This window comes from Hyposmocoma kahamanoa, unplaced genomic scaffold (genome assembly GCF_003589595.1).
Source record: "Hyposmocoma kahamanoa isolate Upper Pololo Valley unplaced genomic scaffold, ASM358959v1 78, whole genome shotgun sequence".
In the NCBI taxonomy this organism is placed as follows: domain Eukaryota; kingdom Metazoa; phylum Arthropoda; class Insecta; order Lepidoptera; family Cosmopterigidae; genus Hyposmocoma; species Hyposmocoma kahamanoa.
In genome coordinates, this window is record NW_020653945.1 from 14,418,971 (window position 1) to 14,440,953 (window position 21,983).

Genomic DNA, 21,983 nt, shown 5'->3' on the forward strand with positions numbered 1-21,983 from the left:
TAAAAATATATTATTATTTGCAATTAGAACACTTTTGTTGGTATGTGTACATAACAAAACTACAACACAATAAATAATTATCACTAATTACAGGTTTCTTAACCACACGGCAAGATTTCTTTTTATTTTCCCGATATTTTGGAACAGTTATACGCTCCATTACCGTCACGGGTTGACAGCGCCAGCGGTAGATGGCATTTTAAGAACAGACAGTTATTATCTGTCTACCCTCTTTCGTTACCGATGACTATCTTCATCTCGGTTACTTGTGGGGTTACCATTGTCACTCACTTTTTCCCGATAATCCCCACTCACTGTATCTACATGCGAAACTGGAGTCAAATCATTATTGTTGTAAGCACTTAACACCGGATACCACACTCTAAACCCTGTCTTCACGGTACAACATTTGGCATTTTGTGATGTCGATGCCTTCTCGTACCAAACGTACGTATAGTGACGTCCCGTCGACAGTGCTTGGTGGCTATACAGCTCATTCCAGTGGCTAGTATCATTTTGTGCAAGACGATATTTTTTATAACTCAGATGTGTTCCTTCGTACGGTTGACAATTATCTGTATGGTCTGACCGATGTACGAGCTCCCAGAATTCCAGTTCGTAGACTGTAGGAAAAGGAATGTGGTGTTTTGGCGAACGCAAAGGCTTTCCTATTTTATTTTGAGGTTGTCTATGTGTATGTCCATGACGCCCGCCGCGACACAAGGCTTTCCTAGTGCAGGGCTATGAATGTACGCGTTACGATTTAGTTTAAGGGAGTTAATAGTTTTTATAGAGAATTTCCTTAACCTGCCTGTTTTATCCGGTACCATGGTACAGTCAAGAGCACATCAAGCTTGTCACATTGTACTCTGGACCGTTCTTATCGTAAGCGGCATACAGTTGGATTTAAGTATGAAGTGTCAAGCTTGACGTGCTCTTGACCCTGTACCATGTGTACATAGGACAAAAATAAAAAGAAATCATACCGCGATAAGAAACCTTTACTTAGTGATTAGTTACACAATAATTTCGGGATTTCAGAGAAAGGTATTATTAATTTATGTGTATTACTGAAATGTGTAGGTAATTTATATTAGTGATGCAAAGAAAGTGTCATAACGGAAACACATGTCACAAGTAAATCTTAGCGGAAGCGAACGTGCAAAAACTTTAAAGGTCTACAAAATAATTCCAAACAGGATTTGTTTTCATATTTGAATTTTTCACAACACAAAAATGCTAAAAAAGCGCGCCCCAAACAATCAGCTCATCGGCTCATCCGTTTCGAATGTTGTAAACTTAAAGTTCCGTTATGCACAAAACACAGAAACAATACGGAAACATGTGAAAAAAATGTGCGGAACTTCCGCTGTTGCATCACTAGAAAATATACATTGCCTATTCCGATCTCTTATGAGATAATTTTTTATGTATCCAGTCCCTTTTAAAATCTTGCAGTAAACTTCACTAATTCATTAAATGTAAATAACTTAGAATTTAGGTTTAGATTGCTCTACCCATTACCTAGTTATTCAACTATTTATTTATATAAATATTGCGTTTTAAAAATAGGCAATTTAAATTATATTGTTTAGAAAAAAATATAAAGTTGAGGATGCCTCGCACTACACTGAAACACGATTCTCATTCGACGACGGTCGCGTAGCGCGAGTTGTCCTTTACGAAACATAGTACACATGTATACCAAAGAGATAAGAATATACAATAAAATATGCATATATTCTATACCAATACGTTAGATCCCTCAAGTACAGTTATGAAAATGAAGGACAAATTTAAAAAGTCAGCAGCAAAAGTAGCTGATCATTTGAAATTATTCAACGAAACATAGATCCTTAAATAAAATCAAAACGTATGAACAAATCCAAAACACCCTTAACAAACCCACTAATACCCAAAAAAACGCTATAAAAACTAACGATAATTCAATAGACACTAGTCAGTTTAGCTAGTTATGTAAGCGATGATGTAAATCTTCTTTAATATACTTAAGAGTTTAATAATGTAGAGTAGGAATTTTGTGAATTGACGATATACCACCTATCTTGTTATTAGTCCTTAATACTTAGAGTTTGGTATAAATGCTTTTCCATAATCAGAAGCCCGCTGTGAAACATCAGACAAATTACTACCATTTAGCATACATAAAAATTACGACTGTGGGCCCTAATTAGTATGACCCGCATTCTAATAAGCAGATATTCTAATTGTGTAATAAAGCGGGACACTCACTATCCAAGTAACATTAGGAATAACAATGTCCCTGCAATTATAAGTTTGCGTAATTCGGCTCTCCAACACGGCCAACATGTAGGAGAGTGAGTGACTGCAAAATACAATTCTATTTTTGTTATGTGCATTAAAATCTTTGTATTACGGAGAATATTGTAGTTCGCTCAAAAAAGACGCAGAAAGCGAAATCTACCCGGCCCTCTACCTATTACCTATTACAACTAAAAAGCATAACTTAAGAACAAGAACAGGCAACACAAACAAGATACGAGTATCGCCCATTAACACCGAGAATCCTCTATGCACATGATGCACGGAGAAAGAATCCAAATATTCACTACAAATTAATTACACAAATGCTGGGACTCTGTTCGACTAACGCAGCAATGAAGAATTACTATATCGACAATAAAGTATTGTAGTTTTATTCGACATACAGGGCGCCTTATACATATTGCTTCGCACAAATTGTTAGTTGTAGTTTTCGCTTTTATAGTATGTAAGTTGGATGTAAATATTCTCTTGGACTTAAGTTTTTTGATATATTTATTACTTTAGAAATAGAGGCTATTTTTATTTATTTCTCATAAAAAGTTTAGTTATTAAAGAAACAAACAGAAAAACAATTGATTAAAATGTAAGTTACTGTTTTCATTCGAAATAACAAAATAGTGTAAAGTTTTAGCCACGTCCACCTCAACTGTAAATAAAATTCGTACTTAGAATATAACGTGTTTGTATTATGCCCTTTGTAATAATATAATGTAATGGTGGTGGTAAAAATTTTATAATATAATGGTGTCCTTTTTTATACACTCTCCTTGTCTGGTAACGGGCAACGTCGATTTATGCTTTTTGTATACTCTCAGCAAATTCTGAATGCAAATATTTGAATTTATTACATTACCTACTTCTATGTTATACGTTTAAACAAAAATAAATCGCCCTATTTATTGCGCTGCAATATAGTATAAAGTTCTAAATAAGCGCAAATATAACAATAGGCAGTAACACTTTAGTAGCGCACTAGCGTTTAAATAAATTCGTGCAAATCTTTTGTATGAGAAAACAACTGAGGCGATACATTCTTAAGGTACTTTAAAGAGCACATCATTCTTGACATTTTGATCGATCTTATCGTAAGCGTCACAATGTTGAATGTAAATCTTAATTGACAACTTTGACTCCGTATAGTCAACAGCAAATTAGGCTGTACACTTTTGTTCGAATATCGTCTCCAGTGATACTGAACAAGATACGTCAATGTGCAGCCTATGTCAGTACATACACCGTCTGTACAGTCATATACACAAGATACCTGCGTCCTGATTTTGATTCAAATCGGAACTGATCCGATCGGGTAGTCTCGAAATTAGATGGGTTTCTGAGCGAAAAGATCAATCTGATTCCTACAATATCTTTCTAATTTGTGAGTTAAATCAACTATTGTTCCGATTACAAATGTCAAAGTTTCCGACCGGCCAGTTGTGAATCGTAATTATGCGCCTCGACTCGGAAGAAACGCAGTTTCCGATCGAGAGAGGCAATCAAAATCATGACGCTGACCCCCCCCCCCAAGCCGACTAGGACGACGTTTTGGTTCTGAGCACAAAAATGTGGAGATAATTGTTAAACAAACTCAATCTTTAACCTGTGAGCCGTAAAATTTATTTTGGTATGACTCCCTGGTCGTCACATTAGTGAATGACATTGTAAGAAAGTTTTTAAGCCAATTTGATCTTTAACGTATGGTTCTTTGTACTTATACAGGGTTACAGGAAAAGTCGTGCTAGATCCGTTAAGGGCGTGGAGTACTCATCATTTCTGACTTATTTTACTATAAAACACCGTACCCTAAACTTAACCCTTTTCGAGATATTTGACGTTTATTTTTTTTTATTCAAAATTGCCGATTTTTAGGCTACTAAATTTAATTTTGTTTATTTTGTGTGTCTTATTATTATAATTATTGCATTTTTACATGTGTGATAAGATGCTTTAGGACCTCAATCATTAAAATAGTGAATAAGTCAATTCAATACGCCGTAGTAGAAAAGAGAAAGTTAAGAAATTAAAAAAAAAATTAGAAAGTTTATTTTTCTCTAAGGGATATCTAAAAAAATATTATGGCAGTTGATCGGCAGATAAGTTATAAAATATCTACGTTTCATCAGCTATCTAACAAGGTATAACAATCTAGGATTTGTATTGCATTTCGTGGAAAAAAAAGTAGTTGGGACGCTCCAGGTAGCAGTTCTAACGGTCCCGCGCCTATTGTCCTTAAGTTAAGACGCACCGTGCGAGTGAGACAAGCGACGGTTTATGTAGGTGCGAATGAAAGAAAAAATATTGTAGAGATATCACGGGATATTGTTTTGTTTGTCAGTCTGCTTTTGTGCTTCGTACATAGTAGATGTGATATCGTTTTGCTCTTTTTCTTGACTTGGCTGTGATTCTGGACTGTTTTTTCCGATTTGTGACTACTGTGCTTGTTAACCGGACTTTGATTTGTACTTGTGCTACGGAAGTGTTGAAGATGACGTCGTACACACCTGAGGAATATGCTGATATGCTTATTTGTTACGGATACTGCGATTGTGTGTCTGCGCAAGCTCGCAACGAATACATAGCTCGATTCCCCGGTCGTCGAGTGCCGGATGTGCCTGTTTTTGACAGAGTTTATCGGAGACTTCGAGAAACTGGCTCTATTTTGAGACGAAATACAGACATGGGCAGACCACGAATTAATGACGACGAAGAACAGGACAATGAGATAGTGCAACGCTTTCGAGCGGATCCGACTACTTCCACTAATATTGTTGCCCGTGATCTGGGACTTTCGCAATGGAGAGTGTGGTTTACAGTGCATACTGCTGGCCTATACCCGTACCATTACACGCCGGTACACACTATTGAAGAAGGAGACCCCGCGAGAAGGTTGGGCTTCTGCAGATTTATGCTAAATGCTGACGTAGAAGACCCAGATTTTCTAAGAAATATCTTGTGGACAGATGAATCCAAATTTGATAAAGATGGCATAACTAATTATCACAACGCGCATTACTGGGCCCCAAAATAACTTAGGAATCCCAATAAGAAAAGAGTGAAGGGTTCCCAACGAAGATTCAGCGTGAATGTGTGGATGGGTATTATCTCCAATCATTTGATTGGACCTTACTTTCTCCCGGACAATCTAAATGGGGAAAGTTACGAAAATTTTTTGAGAGGAGACTTGAGTGATTTGCTGGATGATCTGCCACTCAACTTGATCAGGGACATGTGGTTCCAACATGATGGCTGCCCTACCCATTTCAGGAGAAGTGTCAGAGACTGGCTGGACACAAATTATCCAAACAAATGGATAGGACGAGGTGGGCCGTTGCCATGGCCAGCAAGAAGTCCGGACCTAACCCCCATGGATTTTCATGTGTGGGGGCGCATGAAAAGTCTTGTCTACAGCGAGTCAAATCCAGTTTCGTCTGTGGAAGAATTAAAAGAAAGGATTGTGGATGCAGCAAATCAAATGAGGACAACGTTGACCACTGGAGTAGTGAAGACTGGTCTCCGTAGAAGAATGCGACAATGTATTAGAAACAGAGGCGGCCATGTTGAACATGAACTGTAGAATAACAAAAAGTTGTGTGAAAACCTGATTTAATAAATACTTTGCATGCTTACCTATTGTCTTGTTATACTTTTTAGGGCTAAGTATTAATTTTCTCCTCCACTATCGCCTATGAAACTAAGTTTTTTCAATGCATTTAAATAAAACCCTAGATTGTTATACCTCGTTAGATAGCTGATGAAACGTAGATATTTTATAACATATCTGCCGATCAACTGCCATAATATTTTTTTTAGATATCCCTTAGAGAAAAATAAACTTTCTAATTTTTTTTTAATTTCTTAACTTTCTCTTTTCTACTACGGCGTATTGAATTAACTTATTCACTATATTAATGATTGAGGTCCTAAAGCATCTTATCACACATGTAAAAATGCAATAATAATAATAATAAGACACACAAAATAAACAAAATTAAATTTAGTAGCCTAAAAATCGGCAATTTTGAATAAAAAAAATAAAAGTCAAATATCTCGAAAAGGATTAAGTTTAGGGTAGGGTGTTTTATAGTAAAATAAGTCAGAAATGATGAGTACTCCACGCCCTTAACGGATCTAGCACGACTTTTCCTGTAACCCTGTATATAGAATACAAATTTCAACCAGCTTTAGTAAGGCCGTTGTGGCCAAGCGGTATAAGGATTGCTTTGCAAGTTGAGGCAAGCATGGTTCGAGTCACATTAAAAATAAAATATTATTTAGCTACATTATGACTATATACCTAACAATGGGGAGGTGTGAAAATTGTCGTTAGTAAAGCCGGTGCAAAACCAAAAGCACTTAACAAAAACTTCTTTTCCCGTTAAAAAGGCGTCTTGGCAATATTTAAACACAACACTTATTAGCATATAAGTTGCTACATATTATAGTTTATATAGTGATTGTTTTGCACAGTTAAATTTAGTGCCAATAGTAAATTACTTTAAAAATTTAAAAACAAACTTTCGATACGTGACAGTGAAGCAAATTTTGCAGTTTTAATTTTTAATTGCAAAAACTAATTGTAATAACACGAATGCACATATCTGTGCACTAACATCTACGTTCTTTACTTAAGTCTGAGTACATTTTTCGTCGCAACAAATGCATCGAACGCGTTAGCGTTAAAATTGTAATTACAGCAACAGAATTCGGGAGTGTACTTTTCCGTCATAAATGCAGAACAATTCGTTTTCAGAACCACGACACAGTGTAAAACATTTCGAAGCGCATTAAAAGGCCTTTGCAAGTGTATGTTCGAAATTTCACCTTCGAAAGAATTAACTAACACAAATTCTGTAGTTGTCAGTTGTCACTTGACGTTTGGCTTGCGAGACTATGCGTTTACGCGTAAATTTATTATTTTTATAATATAAGACTTGGTATGTAATTACTTTAATTTTTAAATCACTCCATATTTGAAGTATTAGAAAAATCATTAAACAATTTTAAAACTACAAAAGAACAACGCGTAATCACAGAAGACACGATCGTATGTAAACTGCAGAGCGATTTCGTGATTTATTAATTTGTCCATGCCCACCCTAAGCTTTATTAATTGCGGTGCGGTACACGCTCGGATTCGGACGTGCTCCACTGCACAATAAAGGTGTGTCCAAACACGGCGTGCAAGGTGCGCGGCAGTCGTCCAATCATAGCGCGGCAAGCCGCGCGCTGCAGCCGCGCTCGAATGCCGCTTTATGTTTGGACACACCTTAAGAATTATAATAATTCGCGACCTGCGCGGCAAGAGCCGCTGCACGTAATTGACTATTGGTTCTCAGCAACTCATAGCCAACGAACATTGACCATTGATGAACATTGACGTTTATACAACACGCCATAGATACCATGGACGAAGTCAGCATCGTGCAGATCTGCAAGTCAAATTTCAAAGAAGAAGAGATTTGCAGTGGCAAGGCGCTGCTTTTCCGGACGTTTGACAAAGCAGAGCAGATGCCGTCTCGTCGGAGAGATGGAGGAGCGAAGAGTCTCCAGGACATCATTACGTTGTTCAAGAAGACCGACCCAGACGACGTGCCTGCATTCGTGGCGAAGGAGCTGCATAAGCTGCCCCCTGTCACGTTCGATCACGTCGACGTCACCAGGCTGCTGAAGGACATCACGTCCCTAAAAGCAAGCCTTGCTGAAGTTCAGTGTAAATTGGAGGCCTCAGACGACACCATCAGTGAGTTGCGTGCCCAAGTTGTATTACTTAGTAGTGCGGCTTCGGTAAGTAGGTCACCTGAGGCCTGCAACGTGAACACTTTTCGCGGGGCGCAAAATGCTTCTTTCAGCAGTTTTGAGTCGGCTCACATGCATGTGTCACGACCTTTGGCGCTGCGCTGTTGCCGCGCGCGTTGGAGCTGCGTCGTCAGTACCACCGAGACGAGTTGATCAGTGCGACGAGGACGGCTTTCGGAAGGTGGAAAAGAAAAAGAAGAACACCAGCCGAAACTTTAGTGGCACCGCCCTGACTTGTCCGAATCATTTATTGCGTCCAGCGGTACCGACGACGTTGTTATACGTGTCGCGTCTTCATTACTCCACCAAGTCTGCGGATATTGTGGAGTACATGCGAGTGAAGGCCAACGCAAACCTGAGGGTCGAGCGGTTGGAGTCGCGCCACAATTTGAATTTTAATTCATTTGTGGTGCGAGTACCAACTCAACACCTGTCGACCTTCATGAGAGAAGACTTTTGGCCGAAGGGTGTCATGTTTCCGAGGACGGCTACCGGACACCCACGTTGCGTCACACGTCGAAGTACATACGTGTAAATAAATAATGTTATATGTATATTATCATGTTATATTGTATTTATGATTAGTCCGTAAGGTATTTATTTAATATTTCTGTTATTGTTTTATTATATTATTGTTATATTATATGTATGTTAGTCTGTAAGGTATGTATTTATGAGTCCTAGTTGCCTGAAATAAATAAATAAAATGTCTACCCACGCACCTTAGGCAATTTCCAGTGAGCAAATATTGTGATTTCTCAACGTTAACATTAAAAAGTGAAACAATGCCGTTAAAAATATAACAGAATAGCGCTCGTGGAATCGAACCACGGGTATTGTAACTGGCAGTCGATACAACAAGCCACTCGATCAATTTACTTGGATGTTAAATGACGAAATTCAGTATTGGTTTTAAAAATATGTTGATCGTCTTCAAGCAACACTTCACTGTATAGCTTATGCAATAAAGTTGAAATTGCTTTAATTTTTATTTTGTTCAATACGTAAGATGTCTCTCGGAAGTAAAAGGTCGGTTTGGGCATGTTAGGGCGTCAGGTATCTCACGTATGTGACTGTACATTACGGTTCTAATTAAAAACAAAAGTTTATGCATCTTCGTTTACCGCTCATTATTTTCAACTAAAATGTTAATGTAAGCTTTCACTTACATACAACAAAATAAAAATAATACAAATAAGTCCTTACAAACGATTTTTTGAAGAAAATTTATTAAGAAATAATTATAACTTTTTATTTAAAAAAAAAAACGATCTCAGAAGTTCGTGGAATTCCATCTATTTGCCATTTTATTAAAATCGGTTACCTGAAAGTGCGCGAAACCGGATTCATTCCCTAATTTGCCACCCTTAGAGGTGTGGAATATTGTCTTCAAAGTTAAATGGAACCAATACTGAAGTACCCTTTTTCAAATAAAAAAAGAATGATCAAAAATGGTTCACAAATCGCGGAGTAATCGCGTAGCACACACACAAAAAAGCTTGTCGAACTGAGAACCTCCTTCTTTTTTGAAGTCAGTTAAAAAATGAACATTGTAATTTTGCAATATAATTTACATTACTCATCTGCAATAATCTTAGGATGGGTTATATCACTTTGTCGGCTAAATTTGAAAACCTCGTAACACCGTTTTCGGATCCTTATGTTTACTGTTTAATTATAATATAATTCTAGGAATGCTTTTTAGAGATAAAATAAAGGTATGATTATAGATTGTCTTATAATTATTTCTAGTAATTCTGTTTTTGTGCCTTCTCAAAAGTTCACATTTTTGGAGTTACGAGGTTTACGAAGTTAGCCAAAGACAAGCATGTTTTAGTCGAAAACACCAGTATTTGACCAAGAATATGCAAATACTTTTGAATTTGTTTTGAAAAACTAAATTATGGCCTTAACATATCAAAATGAATAATGAGTAGTTGAAGTCCAAATTTTATAATATTGCTTAAATTTTCACAAAATCATTAAACAAATTTTATTCCGTTGGAAACAAAGTCGAGATCTCAAAGTTTTTTAATTTCTATTGATAGACAATCACCCTGGCCACACGTTTACACGAAACACAAAAAAGAAAAAGAAAGAAATGCATTATTTTAACATAGACAATTTATTTACAGGAAAGTGTAAAGAGTTAAGTGATACTAAAATAATTTACATTTCTGTAATCTATTATTCCAATAGTAGTAAAGTATTGAAACATAAACGTATAATTAGAGTCTTAGCATTTTTATGGTTTTAACGAATCTTGAACACTGGCAACAATAATGTTAATTCCAATTTGTATGTTCTTGAGCAAAAGATTGATTTGTATATACAGTATGTTGACTTAATAACTGAAAAAGTAAGGTAATTATAACCGTATAATATCCAAGCGCTTGTATTGTTCTTACTGCTATGTAAGTAATAGGTCTACCAGAGTGATGAAATGACAATTAACCAAAGAAAAAAATTTGATGAGCAATTTAAGTTGAATAACAAATTTATTTGGTAAATACGATTTAACACTGCTGCTTATTTTTACGCAAACGTTGATATATTCCCACTGTCAATTTAATGACATTAAAATATGGTATATTAGGTATATTAAGATAAGATGATCGACTTCTACTTTTTTTTCAATTTGACGGCTAACGTTCCAACTAGTTTGATATTTTGTCCAATGCCTACAGTTTTGGACAAAAATAGTATAGATAAATTCTCCTTAATGCTCAGGCCACACAGAGGCGGCCGCGGAAGCGTTCCGGGCGCGGGAATTTTGTAAGTACGAGTTCATATGAACTCGGCCGGGCTTTCAGTATGGCAGGGTTCTATATGAACTCGTACATTACAATAATTCCCGCACCCGGAACGCTTCCTCGACTGCCTCTGTGTGGCTAGAGCATAACAGTAGATAAATAAATATTTATATAGGAAGGTTTCACAGAAAATGAATTTAAGAAGAATCACAGCTATCAAAAATATTTAATCTAATTATGCCAAGTGTTGATAAAAACAGTTTGTCACGACATCGTACATCTATAATATTAAACATAATTGATAGATAAATAGGAATGATTCCAAAACACAAGTTCATACTTACCAAGATGAGTTAAGCTAAGAAAGCTCAAGGGAAGAAAAATTCTATTAAAATGGGCATATTCTTCGTACAAAATATATAAACTTCACTAACTGAGGTCGTGAGATCGTGGATTTTAACATCCTTGAGTTATCTCCATGTTAGGCAATTGATGGCGAAATCATATTAATACAGAAAAATTACCACATACATTAAATTACCACACGCAAAATAGGCGCCTTGACGTCGAGTTGCGGACACCAGCCCATTACACCAAGTACCAAGTAATACAGAAAAATGAATATGATTTTGAATGTAAATATTGTCAATATTTTTCTAAAAAAACGATAAGAGAGAAAAGAGAATTTGTAATAACACTCTAGCAGATGATTCTTCAAATAACACAATCTGACGAAGAATCAAATATTAAAGATACAAAAAATGCTATCACTTTCTCTTATTAATTAAAGTGGTGACGAACAAAAAAACAACTCTGCGCGTATTTATTTCTCAATTTAGATTATTTAATTATCTATCCCTGTGACAAAAGTTTGATCACATACAGTCATGATAAAATAATGCGATCGGTATCATTTAAATTTAAATAACAATGTCGCGTAGAGAAAGCCTAATCTATCACACAATGCGTGTCTGCCTTTTCGCATACAACTAACGGTTACCAGTTACAATAAACGGTTTACCAGTGGAACGTGATAGAAATTTATCTCCACTGTAACTGGATAAAAAATTCAAATATTGAATCTACAGGGTCATTGCACGAAGTTAATGGCACTACGGCCCGAGACGCCTTAATAAGAACAGTCAATCAATGAGCTCTAAACAAACGAGATAAAATTTATAACCAGTGTATAAAATAATGCTAGGTTCATTGTGTATTTATGCACCCCATTCGCTTGATTGAATGTTTGAGTTTGGGCATCGATGTAAAGAGAAAAAATTAATTCTTTAAAATCCTGCGCCTAGGCGAGCATCGAATTCTTTATTGTCAGGGTTCTTTAGATGATTTGATACTGACCTTCTCTTTGGGCTGTAGCATACGTGATCAACTGACATTGTCATTAGTTTGGCTTGGTTCAGAGCAGATACAAAATATATTCACGGCTTTCGGTACGCAATAAGCTCAATTTTTACACATAATATACACTCGCTCATAACATGACTCAATAAACTAAAATGGAATAACTAAATGTAAACTAAATTCAAAATATCACTTTAGTTCATCATAACTCGGTGTGCTCCTCGTGAGTTTTACCTGAAATGAAATACAATATATGTAAACACGCGTATGACACATTAGGATTTCTTAAAATTTTATACCGAAAGTAATTGCCGTAATAATATCTGTAGATGAGAGGTAAAGGACCTCAGGTCCATATATTGGAATTGAGATGTTTTTACAAACATTGCTGAATATTTTTTAGCCCAGAGATGTATCACCGACCAGGGATATATATATGTCACCATGACAATTAATTGCAATTGAATGTTAAAAATCACGTAATGGTAAAAGACATTAAGTGCTATTGTCGTTTGTTTTTTATTTAACATTATATTTTATTTGGCCCTAAGATTGATTTAAAATGCCTAATTAAGAGCTTCATTAAAACGCTCTTTAGAAAACAATACTATTTGGTACTTAAGGCGAGTCACCGGAGGAGAAGCCGAAAAAACTGTTTTGCTAGATCAAATTGTTCAGGTATTTATTGTTTAATAACGGTCTTACAAAAAATATACGATACTACTAGAGAAAATATCTAACTTTGCACATAATTTTTACATGGAGATATTTCTCTTTAAGTACCATTTATCATGGTTCAAATTTAGAGAACCTTCTAAATTTTGGTTTTCAACTGAAATGCTATAGTTTATTAAATTCACATTTATACCAAAATTGGAATATTGTGTAACGACACGCCGCACCGCCCGCTGCCCCGTCAGTAGCCATCGGGCGCTTATCAACGTCTGATCTGTGTCAAATTTTCTCCGCCTGTTCTTATATTATTCATACATCGAGTATATAATCAGAAATAGAGACGAAATAAGGGCCATCCATCTCTGGCAACTCATCAGGTAAATGGGCCGTATATTACTTTTAAATATTAAATCTCGTTTGCGCTGAAATCATAAATTATAAAACTCAAATAGTACAGCGCCAAAAACTGAACTGTGTGTACGTCTCCGTAAATTCGAAAAATATTCTGTATTTATTGTAATAAAGATCTCTAACAATAGGGGCTGTTTCATTTGGTGGTGTGGGAAAAACAGCAAAACATCTAATTAGAAACTAAACGGAATCACATTTCTTCGGCAATTAAATATTAAATATTAGGGGTTAAAGTATGAAATTGCCGTTTTATTGCAATAGGTTCTTTGAATTTTCATAGAATCTTCATGGTTTGAGGTTTTCGAATGAAACTTTTTTCAAATGGTTTCTGTGATTTTTTTTTTTTTTTAATTTGAAACATTTGAATATCGACTTTCAATTGTTTTTGTTATTCAATTTAGACAAGAAAGATGGATACTGCGAAAATTCGAGTGATTTTTGAATACGAGTTCCGACGCGGAACTAACGCGACAGAAACAGCCCGCAATATCAATGCTGCGTTTGGAGAGGGGTCTACTAATGAACGCACCGTGCGATTTTGGTTTAAACGCTTTCGTGATGGAAATTTCGACTTAAAGAACGAGTCACGAGGAAGACCGCCCGAAGAACGCGAAGGGCGGCGCCACACACTTCACCTCCTTAAATCTTGGCTCGCGTTCAAATACCTCGCCTGTAGGTTGTTTACCTCTCACCTAACAGTTATGTATTAAAATTAATTTAGAAGCATACTTGTGACGTGACTGTCGTCTGTTGGCGTCTCTGACTGTGGACTCTCGATTTCCTATAAAAAAAAATAAACAAGTATAAATTGATATATTAAAAATATCTTTCTATCTGCACATCAAAAATGCCCAATTTTAGCCAAACATTCGAGTGCACAAAATCGTCTTTTTATTGGCTGTGCCCTTTTGGATTTCGCCAGTACAAATTATTTCGCTTCGTAGTTTTAGAGGTGAAAAGATTGTAAACCGCATATAGGGAGCAATAATAATAGATTACTCGGTTCACATGAATTTATCGTATAAATAAAGGTGAAAAAAGGAAGAAAGGCCCGAACGGGCCGTATTTTTTACAAATATTATTTAAGTTACTTGATTTTACAGATAAAAGGATCAAAATTAGTGGTGAAGACGAGCAGGAGTGCTCGCTTCAGACATTAAGTAGAGTGGCGGCCGAACGAAACAAAGTGGGAATGACGAGGCAAAGAAATTAAAATTTTCAATACGATTCAAAATTTGAAAATAAGTGGCCAGGAACCACAGAAATGATAAAAAGGTGGGATGACGATGGAGGAAGTCGCATTGTCATAGAGGCTTCTGCAGGTTCTGCTATTCAACGAGTATTGTTGAACAATGTGAGAAAGTACACGCTTTCGTATTAGATTTTGAATTTTGATGTCGCAGAACTTCTCTATATACTTAACTTATAATGACGAAACAGATCACTTGAGATTTGGCATTTCGCAATATTTTGATCTTGACCTTTTTGACGTTGTCTCTACGTACTAATGATTGAAATATACGAGTTACAACCTCTACTACCATTGCTGCTATTGATAATTATAAAAAAAGTTATAAATGTGCTTTGTAGGGTACCTGTTCATGATCTGAAGACTGGTAAAGACCACGTCGAACACGTGCTTGTAACGCCTTGATTTCATCGTCGTACTCCTTCCACTCAGGCACTATACGCATCGCCGCAGATAGTTTTGCTTCTTTTGTCATTGGGTTGTTGCACTGTGAAAAAAAAAGACAAAGATATAGTCATCTCGCCTTCCTTATCTTTTACATTTAAAACACATTGTCTGACATAGATTTCTGAGGATTGGATGACTTTAGCCCATAAAATGGATTCAATATCTTGTCAAGATCTTCATTTAGCAGAAAAGTAACTTGGGTTGTCGAAAAGTTTTTAAGCTTCGTAGTCGTAAGTATTTTCCGTATACCTCACTTTGTATCAGACCTAATTATATATTTGTAAGTTTTTACATCACTGAATGCTGATTTTTTTACTTTAACATCAGCATATGCTGATTTTTTTACTTCAACATCAGCATATGCTGATAAGGATTCTGATTTTATATATTTAAAAATCGTGAAATCTACATGAAAAAGCAAGAAATGATTTTGTGACATTTATAATAAAAAAACCAACTTGTATAAAATCAATCAGCCTGCCTAGGCTAATTATACTGGGCTTTTCTCAAAGGTAAGAATAACGGGTTTTTGGGTTTGCGTTCGTTTCTCGATGGTTTGTAAATTATAGTCACGACGCGAATATCCGCAATGAATATCAGCATCAATCAACGCGGAGGTTGACGTGGATGCAGATGTTACTATTCGCAACAACCCTGAACACAAAAGTTTCAAAAGAAATAGAGTAAAATTAAAAATTGATATAACTTTTACACTCACCAAATCTATAGTCTTAGCGTATTTTTTAGAGTCATTATCGCACCAAGTTTCACACCACAACCATTCCTGCGGCAGTGACTTTATGGCTACTTGATGGATCATGTTGTTTGGTAGATCCTGATCTGTAACAATTAAAAAGAAATTAAATACATGTTTATAAAAAAATAAAAATTAATCTAATCGTTTTCAAAGGTAAAAACTAGTTTGTGAAATGTATTCCGACGCATCAGATAACAGTCAATTTATACGACACGTTTGTAGCTAATGTGACACAGAGCAGAAGAATAAACGTGTTAATTCACTTACCTAAGTTAGATAAACTGTTAGGGTCCTGACTAAGAGCTTGGTACTGTCCTCTCAACCGATCACCGGCAGCGATGCGTCTGAATCGCTTCAAGTCCACTACGTATAAAGCACTGATATGATAGCTCCGTCCTTGGAGGTGGTTGCGCCAGTAACCTTGTTTCCAGAACCTATTCAATAAAAAAATAAAAAAGTTATACTAGCTAAAGTTTACATCCATGCTGTGCCCATCATATTCATCTGTAGAAAGGCATATTGTAACGGTCCAACATTATTTCAGTACAACTTTATTAAAAGAATATTTAACAATTAGCGAAAATAAAATTTGTGTGCGGCCAGCACATTTCTTATGGGGAATGAACGTTTTATCACTTCCTATGGATATGTGGAATGGATTTCCGAAAACTCGCTAGGTTAAATACGATTAAGTTTAACTGTAAGAATAATAAGAAAAATAATTTCTAAGGATACGTGGATTCTCTCATCTCCATGTGTAGGTTATCTTACCTAAATCCTTCCATCTCCTTCCTGCTGTCACAGAAAGGCGTATAACCATACGGCGCGCCTCCAAGATCTAAATTAACCAATTCCTTTAGATCCGCTCGGACAATCTGGAAAATAATTACGCTTGAGAGCAATTTTACAAAAATATGGGTACCCTATTTCATTGCCAATATATACAAACATGCTAACTGACGCGTCAACAGTACCTTTACCATGAGTATATAGTCACATTCCTCGCTTGCGACCGCGTAAAAAAATTATATGTCAATGATTTTTGACCTACTTATACATGGATGTCGGGTTCGCGCTAAAAAGTGTCCGCACCTATAGGGCGTTAATAATCGCATACAGAGCGTCAATCGCGCAGCTGTCTTCGTTTATTCGACTGACAGCGCGGTTGTCAATTATGCAGTACCATATAATAATAATTTGTAAAAATTACTGCAGTAAAGTGTAAAAACAGGACTTTGTATCATATTTTCACTAAACAAATATAAAATATTGTGTTATCATAGTTCTCATTTAAAAGTGTTATTTTGTACAGTTTTATAGTATTTTTAATTTATATATAAATGAATCGTAAATATAAATTACAAAAGCACACAAAATAATCAAATAGCAAACTGTCCTTTTTCTACACATTGTATGCGCAAAAGATGGAAAGAGATCCATTACGTCAATTTCAAGAACTTATATAAACTTCTTGGTCATTTTCAATTGTTCGAACCACTAGCGATTGAAATATTTAGATTTAGAACAAACAAACTATAGAGTCGCTGTGATTTTAATCATAATTTTAAAATGATTTTTTTATTAAACGTTAGCAATAACTAACAAAATATTGTAGTATTCGTTTTACGGTTTGGGATTACCTACCAGAAGTCAGAAAATACATTTGCCTGAAATAAAGTTAGCTCGAATTTTTATAATGTCAAATGTATTTTTTAGGAAGATTACAAAACAAAAGCTAATTTTGTCTTTGTGAAAAGCAACAAAATTACTCGAAAGCGTAACGGTTTTTTTTAATTGGTTTTCCGAATTACGGATATTTGAATTTACGTTTCGTTGGAATGTAAATAATAAATTTCTTGTAGTACACGCTTATTTTCACATTTATTGTAATATTTGTATGTATGTATCTGCCCAAGTCTTTATTATTTCTTTAAGTGAATTTACAAAATTCGATATAACAATATACATAAAAAATAATTAATATTTACAATAAAGGGTACTCCATTACTCTTGTGTTCAAGTAATTTTCAGTCGAAGCTAAATATGGTGCATTTTGTTAAGTTTCCAGTAGAAGCTAAATATGGTGTTTTTGGGCCCTTAAATTGTTGCAAAATTAGGCAGTACTGCAATGACGTTACAATTTGAATGAAATGTTTTAATTTTTTTTATATTTCGTTACAAGTCACTACGTTTGTATAGGTTATTATTAAGGTCGGACATTTTTTTTCGTGGTTTTTATATTAGACCCGACGTCCATTTATGGGTAGGTCATTGTGTAAAATGTTACTTTCGCGTGATGTATTGGAATGTTAATGTCAAATACTTCCTACTACAATGTTACTTACACGCGATCACTAGCGACATTTGTCACAGTAAGCTCATGGTAGAGGTACTGTTCTGCTTTTGTGAAACAGAATCAATACATAATACAATCAACGACTGGTTTGTTTTCAACCAACACGTTTTTTTCAACTGTCTATATTACTTATTACTATGCTCTCTATGTGGACTTACCTGATCAGCGTCAACAAATATAATTTTCTTAACATAGAGCGGGAACAGCACATCTAGGAAGAGGATCTTATACCCCCAGATTGTGCGCTGTCGGTCGCGCTGGCGTTGCAACCAACGAGGCCATTGGTATTGGACGAGTTCGTATTGAAAGCCATATTCTTGAGCCATGTAGGGAAGGATATCCTGAAAATGAAAGTAAACCACAAATAAATCATGAACAATAATCCTATACATAATATTAATTTTATTGCATATCACGACATTTTACTGCCATGATATGCATTTATTTTTTGTGAAATTACTACTTTTTTACATTTAATAATAATAATTATAATTATTAGTTTTTCACAATTATTAATCCAAAATCGTACGCAAAGAAAAATTAATTCGATCCACTTGGACTTTTATAGATTTCTCACAGATGGCGCTACGACAAAATAATCGTTAAAAACCAAAAACAGACATGTACAACAAGCACACAAAAAATCGTAAGGTCTGCTGGTGCTACGGAACGACCATAGCCAATAAATAATCACAAGTACACGTTGTCAAAAAGTTATGCACTCGCTATTAGTAAAATTTCATGATTTTAGACGTGAAAAACGTGGACGGAATGTCACGAGGAATTCAAATAAAGTAACGGAAGTGATCGATCGATGTAAACAATTCACGTGGAAACAACGATCGTGGGTATCGAAATATCCTACCGTCTTTTTGGGCTATGTATGTGAGCAGTCAGATATCATTGTTAAGTTGCCTAGTATAACACGTTTGTAATTCAATACCACATACCTTAAGCGACGGGCTAAGGTAGTTCTTCAAAAACCAAAACTTAACAGGCGATTTGGTATGTTTAAGTACAGACAACATCATGATACGTAAGAACCTCTCGTACAAATGGCCCGAAGCTACAGAAAACACGTTGATTGTCTCATCTTCAGCTTCTTGCTCGTCGCCGCCGCCGAACGAGCTGGCAAGAAAACTTAGAAATCAAAAGATATTCTGTAATTAACATGAAGTTATAAATTTAGACATAGGCGGGCATGATGGCATATCGACTATGACTGGCAACCGGTACCATCTAAATTTTGACGACTTTACATTGACTTTACAGGTGAAGAAAAAAATTGTTTGCGTCATTTATATACCATCTGGTTTATTAAATAAAAATACGTAGTGTATGTGTAAAAAAAATATTTAAAAACTACGTATTTTTATTTAATAAATCAGATGCTATATAAATGTACCGGTTGCCAGTCCACGGTCGGTATATTAATTATTATATAATAATACACAATAAATGTGACGGTTCACAACGATAAATCATTATGAAATTCGGAAAGTAACATTTTAAGGAAATCGACAAAATTGATACGTAATATTATGTCATTTTTTAAACAAATATTATTTTACATATTCATGTTATAAGAAAGTTATTTTTTTTATAACTGCGAATTTTGTCGCTTTACTGTTGAAGGTGGGATATAACTCGACGAGCGAGACAAGAGAAAAAACCATTAAGCTTACCTTGCAATAGAGTTCCAAATGCCACCAGAGCTCTTATCATCGTTCTCAACTAACAAATCCAAATGTTGTTTGTCTGGTTTTTTGCTGACTCGCAACTTAATCACGTGACTACGGAACGAACTCATTAGTACCTGAATATCTTCACTGCCGGCTGGTGTGTCTGTGTTTTCGTGGCTACAAGAAATGATTTCTCATTAGTCACATCACATCATAATATGGATGCAACGTATAAAGCATTTTCCAAAAAAAAACATAAAATAGGTTTTCAATAAAGGGAATGTAAAGCGATATAATTTTATTTTATTCCAGTGTTTTCTATCGCTCCAATGAATAAGTAAGTCATAAAAAAACTATGTGTTACGATTTTTTATTCCATTGATGAATACACCTCACAAAACAAACCAATTTAATTTCCCGTGTAAATCAAGAAATGTAAAAAAATGGAAATAAGAACAGGGAAATTTGTGCATGTGCTGTGAATTGTGGATTACAAAAAAATGTTTTATTAGTTGGTTTATTACATACCTGAGGCTAAACACAATGTACAAGTAAATGTTTACTAAAGAATTCGTAATACAATATTTTAATACAATATTAGAATGTACTATACATTCCAAAGTTATTATAATAATAATAACGCACACACTCATCACAGACGCGCATTAGGGAAACCCTGTGTCGCGGGTGCCATGGACACATACATAGACAACCACAAATTACACCCAAACTCACGAGAGAAATAAATGTAGGCCATACAAATATTTCTCTCAGCCCGGGAATCGAACCTGAGACCCCTGAGTGGCAGTCCCGCATGGTAACCTTTCGGCTACGGGGGCAGTTCCTATTACGTGGGGCGCACTATAAGTTTCCGGAATAAATAAGAAAAAAATACTATAAATGGTCAGAAATGAATTTGTTGTTTCTCAAAATATTCTCCGTTAGCGTTAATGCACTTTGTCATACGAATGAACCAATTTTGAAAACATTTCTGCCACTCCGCCATGACAATCTCAGCAACATAATTTTCACACTCTTAGACAGCCTCTTCAGGTGATGAAAATCGTTGACCGCGTAACTGGTTCTGAATTTTTGGAAATAAATTAAAGTCACAAGGTGCCAGGTCGGGACTGTAGGCGGGGTGGCTCATAAGGTCAACTTTGTTCACCTTCAAAAATTCATTTGTCTGTCTGGCCGTGTGAGAACTGACATTATCGTAGTGCAAGATGATACGGCGTTTACGGTTATTTTTACGGAGTTTGTCAATAACTTCCTATTGGTCGTGTACCAATCACTATTCACGGTACAACGATTCTCCAAAGCAACAGTAGCCACGTGTCGTAGTTTTATTAAAAAAAGAAGCAATCATTCTGATAGATGCACTTTGCACGCGCGCCACTTTGATTGGTTTCGGCTCATTTCGTTTCATTCGTTCATCTCGAAAGACCCATATGCTCCATTGTTGTTTTGTTTTGGGATCGTAACTATAAATCCATGTTTCGTCACCCGTTACTAAGTCCCACACCAAATTTGACGCCCCTTCGTTGAATCTGGTAAGCATGGCATTGCACCAAGTGACGCGATCCGTTTTTTGAGCCTCAGTCAAATTGTGTGGGATCCACCGAGAGCACAGCTTTTTCACACCCAAATATTTGTGTAGTATTGATTATATTTGACTCATGCCTATGCCTAAAGATGCCCGAATCTCATAGTATGTCACATGCCTGTCTGTTTTGATTATACGGCGGCGGCGCACAGCATCGATGTTTTTGTTGTTCACGGCAGTGGATGGTCGCCCCATCACGAAATTCGTCACGGAGATACACACGACCGCGTTTGAATTTTGCAAACCAGCTATATATAGTTGTCTTGCATGGTGCTTCATCGCCAAAAGCAGTTTGGAGCCGAGCGAAGCTCCGCTGAGCTGTTAAATTACACTTAAAGTCGTAGAAAATCATACTACGAAAATTTTCACGAGTAAAATCCATGGTGATGTAGACAATCAATATCTAAAATGAGGCCACAATGTAAAAACAAGTGACAATCAGATGAAACAAACTGTATTCTACAGCCAAAGAGTTCCATTTTGAAATGTTGTAATTACTTTTTAAATATGGTTTATGTAAGTGGCCAGTTCCGGAAACTTATAGTGCGCCCTATGTACTAGTTACTTTGCCATATACCTACTGTCATT

The 21,983-nt window shown here is 35.8% G+C and overlaps 1 protein-coding gene across 3 annotated transcripts in view; it reads right to left on the bottom strand.

Moving 5' to 3' along the window:
- Nucleotides 1–21,983, bottom strand: part of LOC113232981 (UDP-glucose:glycoprotein glucosyltransferase) — a 44,449-nt gene that overhangs the window by 231 nt on the left and 22,235 nt on the right. Inside the window, exons 20-28 of one of the 3 annotated variants that reach the window (XM_026467907.1) lie at nt 19,793–19,966; nt 19,058–19,235; nt 18,266–18,448; nt 16,523–16,626; nt 16,019–16,185; nt 15,713–15,834; nt 14,894–15,034; nt 14,028–14,079; nt 10,966–12,446 (exon numbers count right to left, since the gene is read on the bottom strand). In XM_026467907.1, coding sequence (XP_026323692.1) covers nt 12,415–12,446; nt 14,028–14,079; nt 14,894–15,034; nt 15,713–15,834; nt 16,019–16,185; nt 16,523–16,626; nt 18,266–18,448; nt 19,058–19,235; nt 19,793–19,966 — 1,153 coding nt within the window. In that variant the 3' untranslated portion in view covers nt 10,966–12,414. Of the gene's footprint in view, nt 1–10,965; nt 12,447–14,027; nt 14,080–14,893; nt 15,035–15,712; nt 15,835–16,018; nt 16,186–16,522; nt 16,627–18,265; nt 18,449–19,057; nt 19,236–19,792; nt 19,967–21,983 lie in introns of those variants that run through there. The other 2 variants (XM_026467908.1, XM_026467909.1) reach the window with 2 other exon arrangements.